We start from the raw sequence: 19081 nt of genomic DNA, 5'->3' as shown, positions 1-19081 counted from the left end.
AGAGAGGATGTTTCCCCAGGGACTGCAAAGCAGGAGTTAAGGGTAATTCCCCACATGCCATGGGCCTCATCTTGATCAGAACTCCCTACCCACCCACCCCTTTAGCGCCTGCTTAAAACTAACATTCAGTGTGATCACACAGCACACATAGCATGTACTTCAGTCCCCAAGCGACCTGCCTCCAGATAAGCTGCACATCCCACCCCACCAATAACTGACTTGGTATTTCAATTCCTAGACATGATCATGCCAGTGTACATATTCCAACTCAGAAAAATTAGGAATATAGCATGTAAAGGTAAAGGTAAAGGAACCCCTGAAAATTAGGTCCATTTGTGACCGACTGGGGTTGCGGCGCTCATCTCGCTTTATTGGCTAAGGGAGCCGGCGTACAGCTTCTGGGTCATGTGGCCAGCATGACTAAGCCACTTCTGGCGAACCAGAGCAGCACACGGAAACACCATTTACCTTCCCACCTATTTATCTACTTGCACTTTGCACTTTGACGTGCTTTCGAACTGCTAGGTTGGCAGGAGTAGGGACCGAGCAACGGGACCTCACCCCGTCGCAGGGATTCGAACCGCCAACCTTCTGATCAGCAAGTCCTAGGCTCTGTGGTTTAACCCACAGCACCACCCGCGTCCCTTTTAATGTAGCATGTACTTATACATAAATTGCTTCAAAGTGAGGCTATTGGTTTAACTTCTCTATTCAACATACTTTGCTTACTTGTAAAGTATATCCCTTGAAGACTGAGATCTCAGAAGAAAAGCTGACATAAATTTATTCAGGACACACTTCTGTGCCTCACACACAAGCATCGTCCACAGCCATTTTCAAAAAGATTAGGAAAGACTGCAATATTTCCTTTGCACATTGAGGTGCATGCAGAATCATAAGCGCTGGAAGGGACCCTGAGGATCATCTAGTCCAATCCCCTTCTCAAAGCAGGAGTATGCAGGGATCAATCCCCACAGATGATGCAGCCCAGAACACCAGCCCTTCAAGTTACCCATTTGGTTCATGGGGTGAAAATGGGGTTGATGGAACAGACTGCTCATGCTTCAAGGCCAACTTTGTAGTGATGGTGCACAAAGGAAAGGAACAGATGCTGTAATGGGTGTGGTAACGCTTGCACTACAGTTTTGGACCGTGCCATGTGCGTGAATTGCTGCTGCTAGACAGGAATTGCTAATGGGAGGTTCCATGTTCAACCACTGGCATCTTCATAGATGCTGGAAGGGATCCTGAGGATCATCTAGTCTAACCCCTTGCAATGCAGCAATATGCAGCTGTCCCGAGAGTCTCTGCTAGCTTGGCAATATCTGCACCACGCTCCAACCAACTGAGCTATCCAGGGTCAATGCAGCTTTCGGAATTTCAAGTAGCAGCTCAGCCCTGGCCTGAGACCCCGTTGAGAGCTGCTGCCAGTTCAAATAGGCAACACTGGGCGACATGGGCCAGTGATCACACTCTGTGTAAGACTGTGCCATATTATTTTTGCTTGCCTTGGTCAGATTGGCCTAGTGCCTGTATATCTTACATCAGGGGTAGCCAACATGGTGCTCTCGATGTTGCTGGACAATAACTCCCCATCACCCCTGACCATTGGCCATTCCATCTGGGGCTAAATGGAGCCACTTCGGCCTACAATGTCATGTGCATTGGCTCAGTATGACTGATATGTTTAAAGTTTCTACCTGGAAAGTCAGCGGAAATTGTGCCTCCCGGATCTAGGTGGGCCAAAGTTTTTTTGCTGCCTGAAGCAGAGCTCAGATTGTGCTTTGCCAGCCCCACCCTAGCACTGGAGAAAGCTGAATATCTATGCAGGTTAGTAAAGCTCCTCCCTTCAGATATCAATTTGCAGTGCAAGAGGTAAGGTACTTTGTAAGCATACATACCAAGCTTCCTAGTAATATTTATTGTCCTGCTTTATATCCTGCCTCTCTTCTGCCATGGAACATGATGTGGCATCAATGTAGATCCCAGCCAGTCACCCAACCAGTCACTAACCAGGTCCAGACCGCCGTAGCTTCCGCAAGGTGAATTATGTACCTCCAGATAGCTCAGCTGGCTAGAGTGTGGTGCTGATAACGCAAGGTTGCAGGTTTGATCCCCGTATGGGACAGCTACTGCCTATTGCTGACGGACCTGAGAAACTGCCTCGTTGACATGCGCCCCCCCCCCCCCACAGCCACCTTTTATCTAAGCGCCCACAGGCAACAGCCTACTTCATCCTATGCCTGACAGGAAAACAAACCCCGGAGAGCCAGCAAAGATCCCAGCGCGCGGCCAGCTGTACTGGATGCTTAGGCGAATGTCTGACGGTTATGTTGCTTTACCTCCCGTCCCTGCTCCGCAAGCCAAGCCGGGGGCGTGGGGGGGGAGTATCACGCTGGGATTTTATCCAAGAGACGTTTTTTTAGGGCTCGGAAGTTCCTGGGTGGAAACTGAAGGACCACCATAGAAAAAGTCTGAGAGGAAAAGACGCCCTTTCCCGCAGAGAACGTCGCCACAGGTGCCTGACGAGACGCGCCCCACTTCCCTGGACACCTTCGCTTCCCCGCGCGCGCCACGCGTTCCCTTCCCGCGAGAGTCTCTGATGTACCTCACTTCAAGGGGACCAAGCCCTGAGGAGCCGCTCGCGTCTCCGCGCCTCGGCGTCCCGCCGCGCTCTCCCGGCCCGGGCGAAGCAAGCGCCGCCAAGCCAGGCGTGAAGCGGCTATCGCGCTTCGCTTCTCTCTCTTTGCGGGTTGCTTCGCCCCGCCCTCGATTCTTCCCCCTCCCCTCTCGCACCTCCAGGCAGTGGCGTAGCGTGGGTTGTCAGCACCCGGGGCAAGGCAAGTAGTTTGCGCCCCCTTGCCCGTGGATTTGCGCCCCCTAACCCGTGGATTTACCCTAACCCCAGATGTTGGGCCCCGTGCGGCCGGCCCCCCCTGCACCCCCCACGCTACGCCACTGCCTCCAGCTTCCACGCGCCTTCCCACAGCTTCGGCCCCGCCCCGGGCTATCCCGAGGGGCTGCCCATACGCGGAACTCTCTCGGGGGGCGCAAAGCAAGCTGCGAGAGAGAGAGGCGCCAGCGCCGCGCCGCCGCACCGTCGGGGGAACTCACTCGACGCTGAGGGAAAGTGGCAAGAGGAGGAGGAGCCGTCGCGCCTGGTCCGTGAATGGTGACAGCGGGTCTGTCAGGGACGGAGCTGCGGACCGCGCGACCTGTGGCACTGGGAAGGCGAGAGAGAGAGAGGAGGACCCGAGAGGGAGAGCGCGCGCCAGAGAGTTGAGGGGAAAGCGCGCGGTGAGGCATGAAGGAGCCCGCGCGCCCCGGCCCCGGGTGTCTCGCGCTGTTGTTTCTCGCTGCCCTGCTGAGCGCTTCGCAGGGGCAGCAGGAGGACCGCCTCCCCATTGCTGTGGCTGCAAAGGTGAGTTGAGGGCCAGCGCTGAAACCTGCTGCCTCGGGGTTGGCTGACGTCCCTCCCGCTCTGCTTTTCTATTCGTTTCTTATAGGGCTTCTGTGGCCTTTAGAAGTTGCGTGACAGACAGAAGTCCAGGTGCAGCTCTGTCCTGCGTAGAAGTGGCTTCACGTGTGGAATGTCTTATCTTTCAAGTAGCCCAAAGGCCTAGGGACTCTGCCAAAGGAGGAAAAGGGAGCAGCTCAGTGCATGCTGTACCTTCCACCACCACCCCACCCAGAAGTATGGGAAGGTGGTTGTGGTTACTGTGTGGCAAGGGGAATCACACTCTGTGTGTGCTCAAAGGCACTCTTGCCTTCATTAATTACTTGCTGACGTTCCATGCCCAACGTTCTGGCTCACTCTGAGAATCTGACTGATCCCATGGTTGAGACCAATTCCTGTCTCTCAAGATTGGCTGGTGAACCTTCTGGTTTTCTGCTCTTTAAAGCTTGTTCGTCCATCAGGAGGTATCTTTCTGAATTGCACCTGCCTTTTGCTTGGCATCTGCACTGCACAGGTGGATTTGGGAGGGTAACTTGTGATGGGCAGCATGTCTTTGGCATGGTTAAATGGATGGATATTTGGGTTCCTTCTGTCTTTAGTCGTTTGCCCCACATGTTTGCCAGTCAAGTTGTAAATGTGAGAACCATCCCAGAAAGGAAAAAAAGAAAAGAGACAGTGCAGTGATGCAGCTGCTTGCCTGACACTTCTCTTGTATGAATTACAGTACTGGGTTGACAATGCTGTTTGCCGTATGGCTCATTTGCTCATCCAACCTGCAACCAAAATCCATTTGTAGGCATGCATGCCTGGTGATAATTTAGCAGCACTGCATAAATCCTTTTGGAGCCACTGTATGGAGGGGTCACCATCATGACATCATGACATCACTGGTCCTGAAAGACCTACATTCGCTCCCAGTATGTTTCCAAGCACAATTAAAAGTGTTGGTGCTGACCTAGCCCCGGCCCAGTATGCCTGAAGGAGTGTCTCCACCCCCATCATTCAGCCCGGACACTGAGTTCCAGATCCGAGGGCCTTCTGGCGGTTCCCCCTCACTGCAAGATGTGAGGTTACAGGGAACCAGGCAGAGGGCCTTCTCAGTAGTGGCGCCTTCCCTGTGGAATGCCCTCCCATCAGAAGTCAAGGAAATAAACAACTATCTGACTTTTAGAAGACATCTGAAGGCAGCCCTGTTTAGGGAAGTTTTTAATGTTTGATGTTTTATCATGTTTTTAATATGCAATAAATTATAATTATCATCATCCTCTGCAGGGGCATGTGTTCCCACAGAGGCTTTCTTTGGTGCTCTTCCTTCCACTGATTAAACTTGAAAGAAGCATGTATCCAGTAGAGTAGGGTGTGGGTTGTGTGTGTGTGTGTGTGTGTGTTGCCCACAACAGTTTTCCCAGTTGGATAATGTGCCCACTGGCCCAAACAATTTGCAGCCACTGCTGTGTAGCTGTTACAGTAACACCTTCCACTGTAATGTCCACAATAAACCAATATTCTATCTGGGAATTCTGATTATAGGTTTATAGGCTGGAGGGACCAAAGGGTATTTAAATATAACCTGTTGGCCCAAACCTGCTCCCTCCATGCCTTCTTACCATCCCCAATTAAGTTATGTTATTTGGATCACAGTGTGCCACAAATTGAAAGCAGGAGTAATTGGGCTGTCATAAGAAGGGACCTACTGGATGAGATGATAAGTAGACTTGTCCAACATCCAACGTCTTGTTTCATATTTAAGCAGGCCATGAAAACAACCTCCCTCCCTCTAGCAACTCCTGTTATGAGGCATGGGCCCTTTGAACAATGGCTAACAACCACTGACAGATTTATCATCTATGAATGTGTCCTATCTTCCTTTAAAACCATTTAAGCTAAGAGCTATAATCACCACACGTTGTGGCAGCAAATACCGGTACTTTAAATTTATTCATTGTGTAAAGAAGTACTTCGTCTTGTGTGTCCTAAATCTAACTCTCCATCAACGTCATTAGTGACCCTGAGTTCTAATTAGAGAGGGAAAAACTTCTCTACACATTCTTCCGCAATTTGATAAACCTCTGTCATATTCCCCTTTAGTCATCTTCCCCACCCCCTTTTAAAAAATAGCAATCCCTGAACACTCTAGCATTTTCTCATGGGGGATGTGCTCCAGGCTTTTATAAACCTGATTGCTCTTTTTGAACCTTTTCTAGTTGTTTTAATAACATTTGTTTAAAAAAAAAAGGAGGAGGAAATCAGGATATTGCAAGCTTTCCAACAGAGTGCGTGCTAAAGCTAACATCCCTGTTCACAGGCAAATGAGGGCTCTCCTCACTTTGGCCCAGTGAGTACTGCCCATACCACCCACTTTCCCTGCCCCTCAAGTTCATCTAGGGCAGGGCAGCGGAAGGGGATGACCATGGGTAGGCCATTGTGGGGAGTCTTCTCCACTGGGACTATGCGTACTGGAATCCCCAGCAGAAAATGATGCAGCAAACAGTACCTTCAGGAGGCAAACAGCAGCCTCAGGTGTGACATTGGGTGGGTTAAAAAGGTGAAATTCTCTCCTCTGTGCCACAGTCCTAATCTGTTTTTTTTTGGAGGGGCGGTATCCAGCTGGAAGCTGTGTGCTTCACCAAGGACAGCAACAAGGACTGAGATAGCTCTTTTGTGTACAAAAGCAAGGAAAACCAAACACGGATTGCCATTTTGCAAAAAATAATATACAATAAGCCACAATGTAATGAATTGGGGGAGCAAGCCTAACTATGGGGAGCCAGTGTAAATTATCCTAGCTGCAGCGTTACTGGCAAAAGTTATGCCAGATCCAGACTCTGTTCAGGAGCAGGGCTAAGCCTAGGAGAAACAAGCCTTTTAAACCACTCTTTTTGATTGCTCAATTTATGCCGGGTTCCCAGGGTCACGTGGCCATGCTGTGTCCCAGCTGAGCCAGGATGGGCAAGAGATGCTGGCATATCTCTACTTGGGCCAGGTGAGGAAGTTATGCTGGTGTAACCCGGCTGAGCTTGGAACATCCTGGCTCAGTCAGAGATCCACTGGATTCTTAACCCCATAACCCTGACAGTTCTAGGGTTCAGATTGTGCCCTTAATTTCAGAAGTATAAAACCTATAATAATGCATTATGATAATACTGTAAAACACCTTTTTTTGGCTAATATTACAAGTTAAATGTAAATGCAAATAACTGATATAGCTATTTCACAGGGAAAATAATCTACAATAGAAAATACTTATTTCTATTGTAAATTATTTGTGCAGATAGAAATGACTTACATCTATTCTATATTTTTATATATACTTTATTTGTGCATGGTTGCAATTGGCCACTTTTTCTTCTTTTTTGGCTGTTCTCAATTCTGAATCATTTATCTCACCCTCATAAATTTATCTCAGCGCTCATTTCTGACTTAGATGATTTATAAATAAACATCATTTTTTCTTTTTATATTATTATTGTTATTGTTATTATTAAATGTATATGCCCATGCGGTTTGTTACCCATTTACAACTATAAGATCAATTATGAAATCCATATATAATTAAAATGCACAGTAATAATTATTCCACCAGAACATTAAAAACATTAATAATTGAAATGTACTATATTACAAGCCTGTGAAAAAGCCTGCTAATGTTGTAATAGCAAGGGAATTTCAAAGCAAAATCTCTCCCCCAACACACTGTTTGTCCTGGGAAGTTTTGGATGCTATAATTGTTGTTTACATTCTTTACCAATTTTCTAATAGCATTCCTTAACATACCTAAACAGATATAGTATCCTCCCTTGCTTCGCCTTGCAGCTTCCTTGGCAGGTCATTGCATCCAAATACCGCTGATTTAATTCTTTGGGTGGCTGCAGTGGCGTAGCATGGGTTGTCAGCACCCGGGGCAAGGCAAGTAATTTGCGCCCCCTAACCTGTGGATTTGCGCCCCCTAACCCTAACCCCCAGATGTTGTGCCCGGTGCGGCCGGCCCCCCCTGCACCCCCCACGCTACGCCACTGGGTGGCTGTGCCCTCTCTTCAGGCGTTGTGGCCAAAATGCTTTATATACTGTTGCATGCTACCCCAATCTTCAAGTGGCGAGAGATTCCAGGGGTTCCAGGCAGAGGCATAGCATGGGGAAAAGGGGCCTACCAGGGCAATTGCCCCAGGCGCAAAAAAATTTAGGCACACCTCTGCAGCTGCTCCCGCCTGCCTCACCTGAGCAGCATGCTGAGCAAGAACTGGGAGAGGATGGGCCCTTGAATCCCTTGGCCACACAGCGTGCAGCACCAGTGGAAGAGATGGGTGGACGGTGAGACTTGCGGCCATGGTGGCACTCCCCAGATCAAGGAAGAGCACACACATGTCCTGCCACTGCCCTGCAGCTCCGGCTTGTGACATCAGCGCGCCGCATGGAGGCCCCAGTGAGAGGGCATCATACTTGCCTTAGAGGGCGCAATACCCAGGTTTGGTTTCCTTGGAATAATGAGGGACAGCATAGACCAGGGGTCAGCAAACTTTTTCAGCAGGGTCCCTCAGACCTTGTGGGAGGCTGGACTATATTTTTTTTGGGGGGGGAATGAATGAATTCCTATGCCCCACAAATAACCCAGAGATGCATTTTAAATAAAAGCACACATTCTACTCATGTAAAAACATGCTGATTCCCAGACCGTCTGCGGGCCAGATTTAGAAGGCATTTGGGCTGGATCCAGCCTCTGGGCCTTAGTTTGCCTACCCCTGGCATAGACTCTGGTATCTTTATGGTGTATCATTTATTTACACATATATACATCCAGGGCTGACAGCATTAACACCCTGGAAGGTCTTGCTTCTCCCATAGTCGCAGCCTTGGACTCAAACAGGAGTCCATCGTGGCTCTCAGCCTCTGGCTTCTGCCTGCTTCTTCTCACATGCTCCGCTCAGACTGTTGTCTTTCTCACTACCAGCCAGGTGAGGTTTCATTTTGCCACGAGGCTCATTCAGCCTGTGGAAAAGAAGATGTAGCAAATATTTCAAAGCCAACCATAAAGAGCACATGAGTGTTCACAAAGTGGTGTAGGAAGGAGGAAAAGAAAACATGGTGTGTTGTAGGGGGTTAGAATGTTGAATAAGGAGCTGGGAGACTAGGGTTCAAATCCCCACTCAGCTGGGAAGCTCACTGGGTGACCTTGGGCCAGTCACTCACTCTCAGCCTAGCCTACTTCACAGAGTTGTTGTGAGGCTAAAATGGGGAGAAGGAGAAAGCGTGTTCTCCATAATAGAGAGCACGTGTTGCGGTGGGGGCCAAAAAGGCCACCCCACTGTTGTTGGGCAAATTGGCCACATTCTGTGATTGGGCAAGGAGTGTTGCTGGGGAGAATGTTATGTTGCTAAAGTGTGGGAGGGGTCAGAGGTCTTAAATACAGGGCTCGCAGCCTGAGGCCTTCTCTTGGGCTGCGTGCACCGGATCACCCACCCACCCTCCCTGAAAAGGGGGGGGGGGGTTCGTTGTTCTCTGACTTTGCTATGCCTGTCATGGGGTCGTCTGCCTTGGGGCAGGGGCCTGGTAGGAATTTTGTCCATTTGGCTGATTGGCTGTTGCCATTTGGTTTTTGCCTACTGTGTAGCAAATCGTCACAACTTGTAAGGTTGGCGGTTAGGCATTGGTTAAAATTGGTTGGTGGAGGGGTAGGTGCCTACCCCTCCAATGGTGGTGCGGAAAGGGAATTCCGTTAAAGGAATCCAGGGGCTTGCCATCCCTTTCGTCCTATTCCCTGGCATCGGACTTGGGCCGTGCAAGCCCCAGGGGGCATGTGGGTGAGAGATGAGGGACTGATGCTCAGCTCCATTTCTCCCCATATGGTTTTCCCATACTGGCTTCCGCTGGAATCCGGAAGTCAGTTCTGTCCCCCTGACTGGCTTCCGCTGGAATCCGGAAGTCAGTTCTGTCTCTGGGGCAAAGACAGATAGTCGTAACCAATGCCTAAGCAACCACTCACGTGTGTGTATTTAAATAAAGTTGTGGCCAAATTCATGCCAAAAACCTTAAACAAAAATTGATGTGTGAAGTGTGAGTTATTGGGGTGGCCTGGGGGACCTCGACGCGCAACTACATAGGCCACCTTAATCTCCTTGGAGGGACGTTGAGATATAAATGTAAGTAAGTAAGTTTGGTGCTCTACCACTGAACTATGGCTCCTCTACCATAGGGTCTCATCTCAGGGCAGGTGCTTCCACTGAGATACTGCCTTTGAGTAGTGCGCTCTGAACATGCTCAGAGGAACTCTGAGGCCCTCCCTCATTTGTCTCCCCAGCAACTGGCACTCAGCAGCTTGCCACCTCTGAATCTGGGTGCAGGGTTGGCTCCTGCCTTGAGAGGGCCCCAGGCAAGATGCCCTGTGTCATTCAGCCCTTTTGAACTTCGTTGGTTGCAATGGCTCCAAGCCGCACTGGGCAGCTGTGTATACATTCCTCTTTAATTTCCCACAGTGCCCCAGAGTAATGCTGAGATGAGGGAAATCAAAAGCATGGCTAGATCCAGCTGACTGGCACTGCTCAGAGTGCTGGGCCAGAAAAATAATAACAAGGAGGGGTAGTAAAATAATAATAATGGGAGCACAGAGCAGGCAAGACATGTTGCCCTGGCATTTGGATCAAGGCGGTTTCTCAAGGGTGTCAAGTGCAGATGGCAGCCTTATATGTTCCTGTTTAGTTGTTACACTGCAATGTGTTATACGTAGGACTGCCTTTGAAGATGGTTTGGAAGCTTCAGCTGGTGGAGAATTCAGTGGCTATGTTGCTCACTGGGACAAGATGGTTAGAGCATATTTCACCGATCCTGGCCTGACAGCACTGGCTGCCAGCTAGTTTCCGGGTCCAATTCAAAATGCTGGTTTTGATGTATAAACCCTTAAATGGCTCAGGACTGCAATACCTGAATGACCGCCTCTCCCCATATAAACTGTCTCAGAGTCTGCATTCATCAGAGGACCTTTTTTACCATTTTGTTTTACTTATTTACTAGTTTTTATCCTTTATTTTATTCTGCGAACTGCCCTGAGCTCTTATGATAAAGGGTGGTGTATAACTCAAACGATCAATCAATCAAAGAAGCAAATAAAAGCTGCTGAGTTTATTTAATACACTTCCAAAACCATCAAAGCAAGTCCTCATCACTACACCTTATGGCAGAGGATGTTGTGAACAGATCATGAATTGTATAAGGGGTAGAGCTAGAAACATACTTGTGGCAACACAGTGAACTTAAAAGGCCTGTAGAATAGATCAGAGCGATAGCATGAGTGGAAATGTCTGGGAAGGCATAGATAAGGAGTGTAGCGGTTGTGGCATCTCGGGAACAACAGCTAAGACTCAGACAAGACAAGATGCCCATTGCACAATTACCAATTGCACAATTTCTAAAAACAAGAACAATTTACAGGTGTGGGGGCCCTGATTCAGATTGCTAGCTTGGCATGAGGGTCAGAGGGCTTTAACTCTTTGCCTCCTGCTCCACTCCCAGTCTAAATCACAGCCTCAACACCTGCAATTTACAATTCTGTAGGAAATTACATGCACCAGGCAGTTTGCTACACATATTTCTCAATAGCAAAGAAGTTTTTACATTAAGTAGTGCTTTCTCCATGTCCCAAATATCTGCATCAGCTATAAGGTGTACTAATTTTGGTGTGTTTACTATTTGCAGTTTAGAGAATGGGCACTGGCCACAGTTTCTTTCTGCATGATCATTGATCTCTGCTACTGGAAAGTAAAGCTTTGGCTGTTCGAGATTAAGCTCACAAGATTAAACTCCCTATTCATTCTCTTGCAAAAAAACAAAACAAATATCAGCTTCTAGAAGCACTGCAAATGATGCTGCTTTATCTGGCCAGATAATACTTGAAAGTTAGAAGGGCTGCTTACAGAAATGTTAGTCTTGCACTTAAGTAATGGTTCACACACCTTCCCTGGCATTGTTCCCCAGTTTAAAAAAAAACTGTACAAGAGTAATCCATTAGCTCTACTTTCTTATAATGATAATGCTAGGTGAAATAAAAATTCCAAATGTTTGAATCATTCTGAATGTATTTTTCACACTTGCCTATACTTAAAGTCCTTCTAAACCCTATATTGGCTTCTCTGGTCACCAATCTCACCTACTCTCATTGCTGCCCTTGTATGTGTACCTGCCTTCTTAAGCATTGCCTCACCTTTTACCTCTACTGCTCTCCTCTTCTCCTCTTTATTACATCCTCTGTTCCCTCAGATTAAGCAAACAGATGTTTTTTCTCCTTTGCTTCCGGCCATTTCTCCAGACCATAATCTGCATTTGGAGCAGTGTGATGATAGCGGTTTCTGTAATGCTTAGTTGACATGGTGATTATGTAACACAAAAGACTCAGTACATGCCTCATTACTGCCCACTGCTCACTTTTTACAGTTTGACCAAATTCTATGAGTAAATCAGTAATCCTTTTATACAGCGTCAGCTGGTACAAATCTGTTCTTAAAACAAAGGTCGAGGTGATGTAAAAAAATTTTTGTGGCTGGATGTTATTAATCAAGTGCCAGTCCAGAACAGGTCCCATTGATTGTGCCTACAGTCAAGAAAACAAAATAGAATCCCACAATTGTCAATGAAATCAGGAACAAGAAGTTATATTGGCTCTAGTTCACAGTCAAAGTTTCAGATTGCAGCAGTCTTTTCACAGTATCTTATTACTATCCTATTCTATGCACTCTTCTTGTGCTAATTTTATCCCACTTTAATGTTTCCTATTTCAGTTTATTTTTGAGTGTCATCACCAAATAGCAACTTTTGTGAGCCTGTTAAATACTTCACAGGGCTTTTTTTTTTTAGGAGGGGAAGGGAATAATCAAAGGAATGGATTGCATTGCAATTAGTGTAATCATAACTATTCTTATAGACTGTGATTCAAATAAATGCTATTTATATCTGCCAGCCAGATTATGCAGAGGTCAAGTACCGTCCAGTAATTATTCTTGAGTTTGCAAAGCTGTTTCATTTGGCATTGTGGCTTCAGATTCAATTCATACAGTAAATCAAAAGTGATATAATTAAATGCCTAGCTACAAGCGAGATTCTGTGCATGTTTACTCAGAAGTAACTGTGTTCAGTGGAGCTTTCTTCCAGGTAAATGTGTTTAGATTTGCAGCCTAAGTAGTTGATGTGTACAGAAATACATATTCTAGGGCAGGCTTCCTCAACCTGGCTTGAGAGCAGTACATGTGAAAAGGATCTAGGAGTCTTGGTTGACCACAAACTTGACATGAGCCAACAGTGTGACGCGGCAGCTAAAAAAGCCAATGCAATTCTGGGCTGCATCAATAGGAGTATAACATCTAGTATAGCATCAATAGGAGTATAGCCACTAGATCAAGGGAAGTAATAGTGCCACTGTATTCTGCTCTGGTCAGACCTCACCTGGAGTACTGTGTCCAGTTCTGGGCACCACAGTTCAAGAAGGACACTGACAAACTGGAACGTGTCCAGAGGAGGGCAACCAAAATGGTCAAAGGCCTAGAAACGATGCCTTATGAGGAACGGCTAAGGGAGCTGGGCATGTTTAGCCTGGAGAAGAGGAGGTTAAGGGGTGATATGATAGCCATGTTCAAATATATAAAAGGATGTCACATAGAGGAGGGAGAAAGGTTGTTTTCTGCTGCTCCAGAGAAGCGGACACGGAGCAATGGATCCAAACTACAAGAAAGAAGATTCCACCTAAACATTAGGAAGAACTTCCTGACAGTAAGAGCTGTTCGACAGTGGAATTTGCTGCCAAGGAGTGTGGTGGAGTCTCCTTCTTTGGAGGTCTTTAAGCAGAGGCTTGACAACCATATGTCAGGAGTGCTCTGATGGTGCTTCCTGCTTGGCAGGGGGTTGGACTCGATGGCCCTTGTGGTCTCTTCCAACTCTATGATTCTATGATTCTATGATTCTATGAACCTCGGCCCTCCAGATGTTTTGAGACTACAATTCCCATCATCCCTGACCACTGGTCCTGCTAGCTAGGGATCATGGGAGTTGTAGGCCAAAAACATCTGGAGGGCCGAGGTTGAGGAAGCCTGTTCTAGGGTAAAGTGTATTTTAGTGAAACTAACACACAAAGTTGCATCATATTACGGGAAATTGCTTTCAAAGATATCAAAGGTACACCCAATAGAATTCAATGTAGCTTATTCCCCGTTAAGTGGGGTTAAGATTGCAGCCTTAGTTTTCAGTAAACATGCATAGGATTACGCAACATGGTCTTGGCTATACATCATCTACAGAGAGCTGCCTAGTGCATATAAGTACCATATACTCATACCCTCTCCCCACATTACTCACGGCCCTCAAATGCGAAGCTTCTCAACATTATAAACAAACTTTCTTGATTGCTCGCTCCATTATTCTTTTAACAAACTTGATATAACATGCTCCTTCAAAACCTATTTTACCTTTCAGTTTTGTTTTGTTTTCTATTGCTGCTATTCACATCAAAGAGACTGGTGTGTAGCAGCAATATAAGAATATATGTGTACTCTTAGGCAGTGCTTCTCCCCCCGCCCCTCCCGCCCCAGAAAAATAGAAGCTGGAACTCATCCTGAAGTTATTACAGTAAGCGTCACACCAAAAAAAGGAGAGGTGCCGGTACTTCTTACTCTTGAGTATTCCCTGGGGGGGGGGAACACTGCTCTTAGGGTAGTCATATGGGAAAAGAGGACATAACTCCTGTAAAACAGCACAGGAACCTTGCACCTTAAAAGTTGTATACAAGAAGGGATGGCAGGAGGGGTAGCTATCTTCTTGAAGTCCCTTTTCTATTACCACTATTAAAGATGCAGAAGCCCTGTGATCTTTTCCACCAGGCTATCTTTTTTTTCACCAGGCTATCCTCGGCTAAATGTGTAACTTTTTTCAGTAATAATTAGTAAACAGTCTTGCCAACCGACCGTTTGTGTGTGTTCTGCACCAACAATTTGTTAATTCCATTTCTAACCTTGGGAGGAATTCAGTGTGGTGCTATGGCAATCATTCCTTCCACACAAGCATTTCACATTGCCAGACAGAATTATCCACCCACCCACTGTTCTTGGGTTCTCCCAAGCCAGTTTTGGGGGGTACAGGGGGAGGAGAAGATGGAAAGCCCCACTATACTAGCAGAAGTCCTTGTGTTGAATCTGGCCCCTAGAAATTAATTCGGTGTTCACCCTGCCCGCCCCATGCTAAATTAGCAGTGCAATCCTGTACATGTTTACTCAGAAGTAAGCCTCTTGAGTTCAATGGATCCCAGCTTGCACACCAGCAGCATTTGGTGCACCATAGCCCATTGCTGGATCCTTGTGCACCATTTGCAACTCTCCAGGAAATTACATTATTTCAATAATGAACTGAAAAACAATCTGAAGAAATCACATTGAAGAACAATGAATCCTGAAATTAGACAGCTGATATGTTGCTTAACTGGAAATCAAAATTTGTGATTATCTGAAGGAGCTAGGTTTTTATCAAGTAGGCAACGCTCCACACATTTTGAATGCATATGTGTTCATAGCTAGAATCCATTGGAGACATTGGTTACCTTCCAGTGTCTGTTTGGCTGCCTTCCAGAAGAAAATCCAGTTCACAAATGATTGCACAGCATGTTAAGATTTGGGGAACTGACATATTTTCTTGCATCTCATCATCTCATAATTTTGCTGTATGTTGTCTATACTTATTGAAGGCTTAATAATTGGATTTTATTATACTGGTTCTAGCAATCACCAAGAAAACATATAAAGCTCTAGTGAATTCATGTTTGATGCTCACAATGCATGAAACAATTTTAGTATATTGGCATTTTGCTTTGCTAGCAGTATTCTAGAATTACGGACCTGACTCACCAGTTCCTTGCATTTGTAGTCAGGTCCCTCCTTCTGTAAACTGCTGCTTAAGCAAAATTCTCCACTTACTTAGGCTTGTTCTTATAATTTGAATTCATTTTGTCTCTTCCACTTGGGTGAATTTCAGTCTACAATACAAGACTGGGAAGTGTTAAGTATTTAAAGGAACAGTAGGCAGGTGGAGTCTAGTGGCTAGAGAGCCCAGTATTTACTGAACACTCTTTGCACTCTTTTCTTCCTTGTGTGAAAACTGGAATGCATCAGGTTTCCCAGTAAGAGATAGGCCTGGCCGTGATAACAACATTGCCCTTGAATGCCGTGATAGACACATAACTTGGCAATTACATTCAGTTTAGTGGACTCACTGTGTGCCGCAGTTGCTGCAAACATAATAATCCTTTCTACCAGCTTGACTTCAGTTACTCTCTCATTGACTGGGAAAATGTACATTCAAACTGTTTTAAAGACAATGTTTTAGAATTTTGCATTTAGAACAGGGGAGGCAATCCTAAATTTAATCCTGAGTGGCACTCAAGACTAGGGTTGTTGTTATTGAGGGAGCCCAAGTGGCAAGTGGTCCAGATCTTTTGCACTGGAGCACAGATCTGCTGCCCCCAACCCTTAAAACACACACCTTAAAAATCCTGTTGCTTACAGGGTGGCTGGGTGTGCTGTGAAGTGATGGAGAGACTTAATTTCTTAATTTTCTATCTTAATTTCATCAGAGGTCTAAATTTGTATCCATACATATAAATTAGCATATGAACATTTTATGTAAATTTGTGCCATGGACCTGTGCCCTGGTTACAGGGATTTGTTTGTAATTTCAGCCTTTTAGATTTCAGTCATTGATCTCTTTAGGAATGCAGTCAGCATTGTGCTTTAATCTTTATTTGTGAAAATAACAGTTTGGTCAGTGGCCCACATACCAACCGCCTACGTAGGCATAAATAGCTGAGATAGCTTGCTTTGTCTGCCTGCCTGACTCAAGTACCGTCTTACCCTGAGTGGGGTTTACTACCTGCAAAAGGTATGAAAAGTACATCAGAAAATATTTGTTTCCTACACAGACACATTCCTTAGGCTGGAACACTATCCGTTTCAACAGCCACGTTTCTGTCTGAAGACTTTTACTTTCTACAGTTAAAATATATGTGATGTTTAATATAATTTTACATATTAACTTACTAGCAGCCTCACACCTGGTGTTGCTAGAGAATTCTAAGAAACAAAAATATATGTTATATGCTGTTTTGAGATCAGTGGTTAAAATCAGTCAAGCTTTGAAAGGTTCATTCCACCTTCTTGATCCAGTTGTATCCAAACACAGACAAGTACCTGGTCCTTGATCTCAGGAGCCATAATGCAAAATTTGGTAATGATATCAAGAGCATAAATATCAACATACATAAAGAACAGATACATAACTTTTCAGATTACATAGTTTTTCTCTCATCCAACACATCCTCCAAGGATCTGAGGGTGTCATGTATGGTCCATTCTTTTATATTCACAGCCTTTTGGAGTAGGTTAGGTCAAGATCTAACCTACCTTACCAAGGAAGCCTATCTAGGCCCTTCTCTTATGACCTTTTGCCAGTAGACAAAGGTGATTTTATTCATGCAGATCTCTGCAGGGCTGAGACCTTTGCCTCAGGTGGTGGCAGAATAGGGAGGGTGGTGGATTTGTGCAACCACCCCCCGTTCAGCCACACAAATTGCACCAGAAAGCAGGAGTTCCGCCACCACTTTGCCATTGCAGCAAAATGATCAACGCAAAGTGTGGAGGGCGGGATACTAAGGAAGGTGTGGAGATTGTTGCAGGATATAAAACCAGGTAACTTTGCTTAAAGTTATTTACTTGGCTTAACTTTTAGTAAAGAACTGTGTGAAATACTGCTTGCTGGGATATGTTTCTTTATCTTTCTACATATAAAAAGGCTCAAAACTTCTTTTTTTAATGAATGCTGAATGTTCAGGGAGGGGTATGAAATATCCAAAGGAGACCAGGCCCTGACATGCCTTCCTGTTGCTTTAATTTTGATAGTGCAGCTGTTTTGTTTGTACAAGCTGTTCCTACACTGGTGATTATGTATACTTCAGGGAGTTCCTTCTTCCGTATGTAACTCCTCCACATTTATTAAGATCATCTCACTTAGCATTTCTCCATTTACTTTTATTAGCTCCAGGAAAGTGGAGAGTCAGACCCTCATCCATACTTCAGAACAGGGGTTTCCAAAGTGTGGTTTGCAGACCGGTGGTCCAAAAGCTTTGTTCAGCTTGTCCATAGTGGTGACTTTGGCATCTAGGACAGTGTGTTACAATTACTAAACCACAGGCAGCAAAATCATTAAGTAGTCTACTAAGACCCTCAGCAATTTTCAAGTTGTCTAGGGGTGGGAACAAGTTTGGCAACCACTACCATAGTGTGCTCTCTGCTAAGAACACTAGTTTTTGTTATCCTATGGTCTGATTTTATTTGATATTTTCTGGGAGATTTTAGGTTTTGGTACAACACGTCCTGCACTTAAATGTTGGAAATACTCCTGAGACATATTATCAATCAATAAGTTTCATCAAACAAACAACAATTAAATTATATCAATGTATTTTACCTAAGGACCAGCAAAATTCAATAAGAATGAAGCCCCTTAAAATCCAATTACCTGAGGCATTACATTTTCATGGTCCCTAGTTTGGAAACTAGTATCTTCATCTTTTCACAAGAAATTTCAAACAGTGTTCTTAGACTAAACATGGGGATTTCTTGTATGAACTCTTGATAGAGGTGGCAGCAAGGTGGTGCATGGCACTGAAATGGTTTTTAATGAAATTGCTTGTTTTTTTGAGACTCCCCATCTATGCACACCTGTTGTAGAATGTACTATCATGGTTAATAATAGTACACCCTGCAAGCATTATACTTTGTTTAAGTTTGACATAGAACAGGTTTCTCACCCAGTGGGCACATTTTTAATTTTGAGAAAATGCCATTGGTGCCAGTCACAAAATGGTTGCCATGAGGGTGTCACATAGCCAACATAGCTGTCACAGCTAAAGGAGCAGAAAAAGAGAGATAGGAACAAAAAAATCATGAGGTATCTATATCATCATTACACTCACTCACAGAGAGAAGCTCTTTGTACTGCTACTCTTACAACATACAGCAGTGAAAAATTATCACAGGAGTGCCCTGTATTTTCAACAAGTACTCTTTCTGGCCTTTTTTATCCCTAAGCATCCTTAGAATTGTTGATTGTCAAAATTTTGTTAGAATAAAATTAGAAAACCCAACAAGGCTCATCAAGTTCCTAGGGAGTGCCCAGAGTCTTTTCACTGCACATCTTGCTTGGGTCATGAAATGATCCTAAACCACTGTTAGTCCAACTACAATGTATGCCCAGTTATTCAATTCTTATTTCACTTTCCCATCTCATCACTCTAACCCTTTCGTTCTTTAATTTAAAACAAATCAAACACTGTCATTGCCCTGTTTTCCTCCTCTCCTTCTAGCATTGTGCTGTGTCAGCTAACATTTGCCCTTTCACTGACAGTTCTAATTCAGCACAGTGGCAAAGCAGGCAGAGTGGCACGGACAGTAATAATAGGCTTTTATAAAGTAAACAAAGTCATTCAATGGAGGTCTGGTTTTCTGTTGAAAGAATGAAGCCACCTCTGTTTTGGAATCGTTTTTTGGAAAGCGCTATCAAGTGCTCTGACTCACCTTTTGTTCTCTCCATTTCTCTCCCTTTCCACTA

At 45.2% G+C, this 19081-nt stretch overlaps 2 protein-coding genes across 7 annotated transcripts in view; one reads left to right on the top strand and one right to left on the bottom strand.

Moving 5' to 3' along the window:
* Positions 1 to 3212, bottom strand: part of COL4A4 (collagen type IV alpha 4 chain) — a 70665-nt gene extending 67453 nt beyond the window's left edge. For 4 of the 6 annotated variants that reach the window (XR_014548064.1, XM_083613671.1, XM_083613672.1 and 1 more), the window contains exon 1: positions 2609 to 2740. The gene's annotated coding sequence lies outside the window, so the exon portion shown is untranslated. Of the gene's footprint in view, positions 1 to 2608; positions 2746 to 3114 lie in introns of those variants that run through there. The other 2 variants (XM_083613676.1, XM_083613674.1) reach the window with 2 other exon arrangements.
* Positions 3123 to 19081, top strand: part of COL4A3 (collagen type IV alpha 3 chain) — a 92554-nt gene continuing 76595 nt past the window's right edge. Inside the window, exon 1 of the mRNA XM_083613677.1 lies at positions 3123 to 3421. Within this exon, the coding sequence (XP_083469803.1) occupies positions 3305 to 3421 (117 nt within the window). The 5' untranslated portion in view covers positions 3123 to 3304. The remainder of the gene's footprint in view (positions 3422 to 19081) is intronic.

This window comes from Podarcis filfolensis (genome assembly GCF_964270895.1).
Source record: "Podarcis filfolensis genome assembly, chromosome: 5".
Taxonomy (NCBI): domain Eukaryota; kingdom Metazoa; phylum Chordata; class Lepidosauria; order Squamata; family Lacertidae; genus Podarcis; species Podarcis filfolensis.
This window is presented reverse-complemented; position numbering and strand designations above follow the sequence as displayed.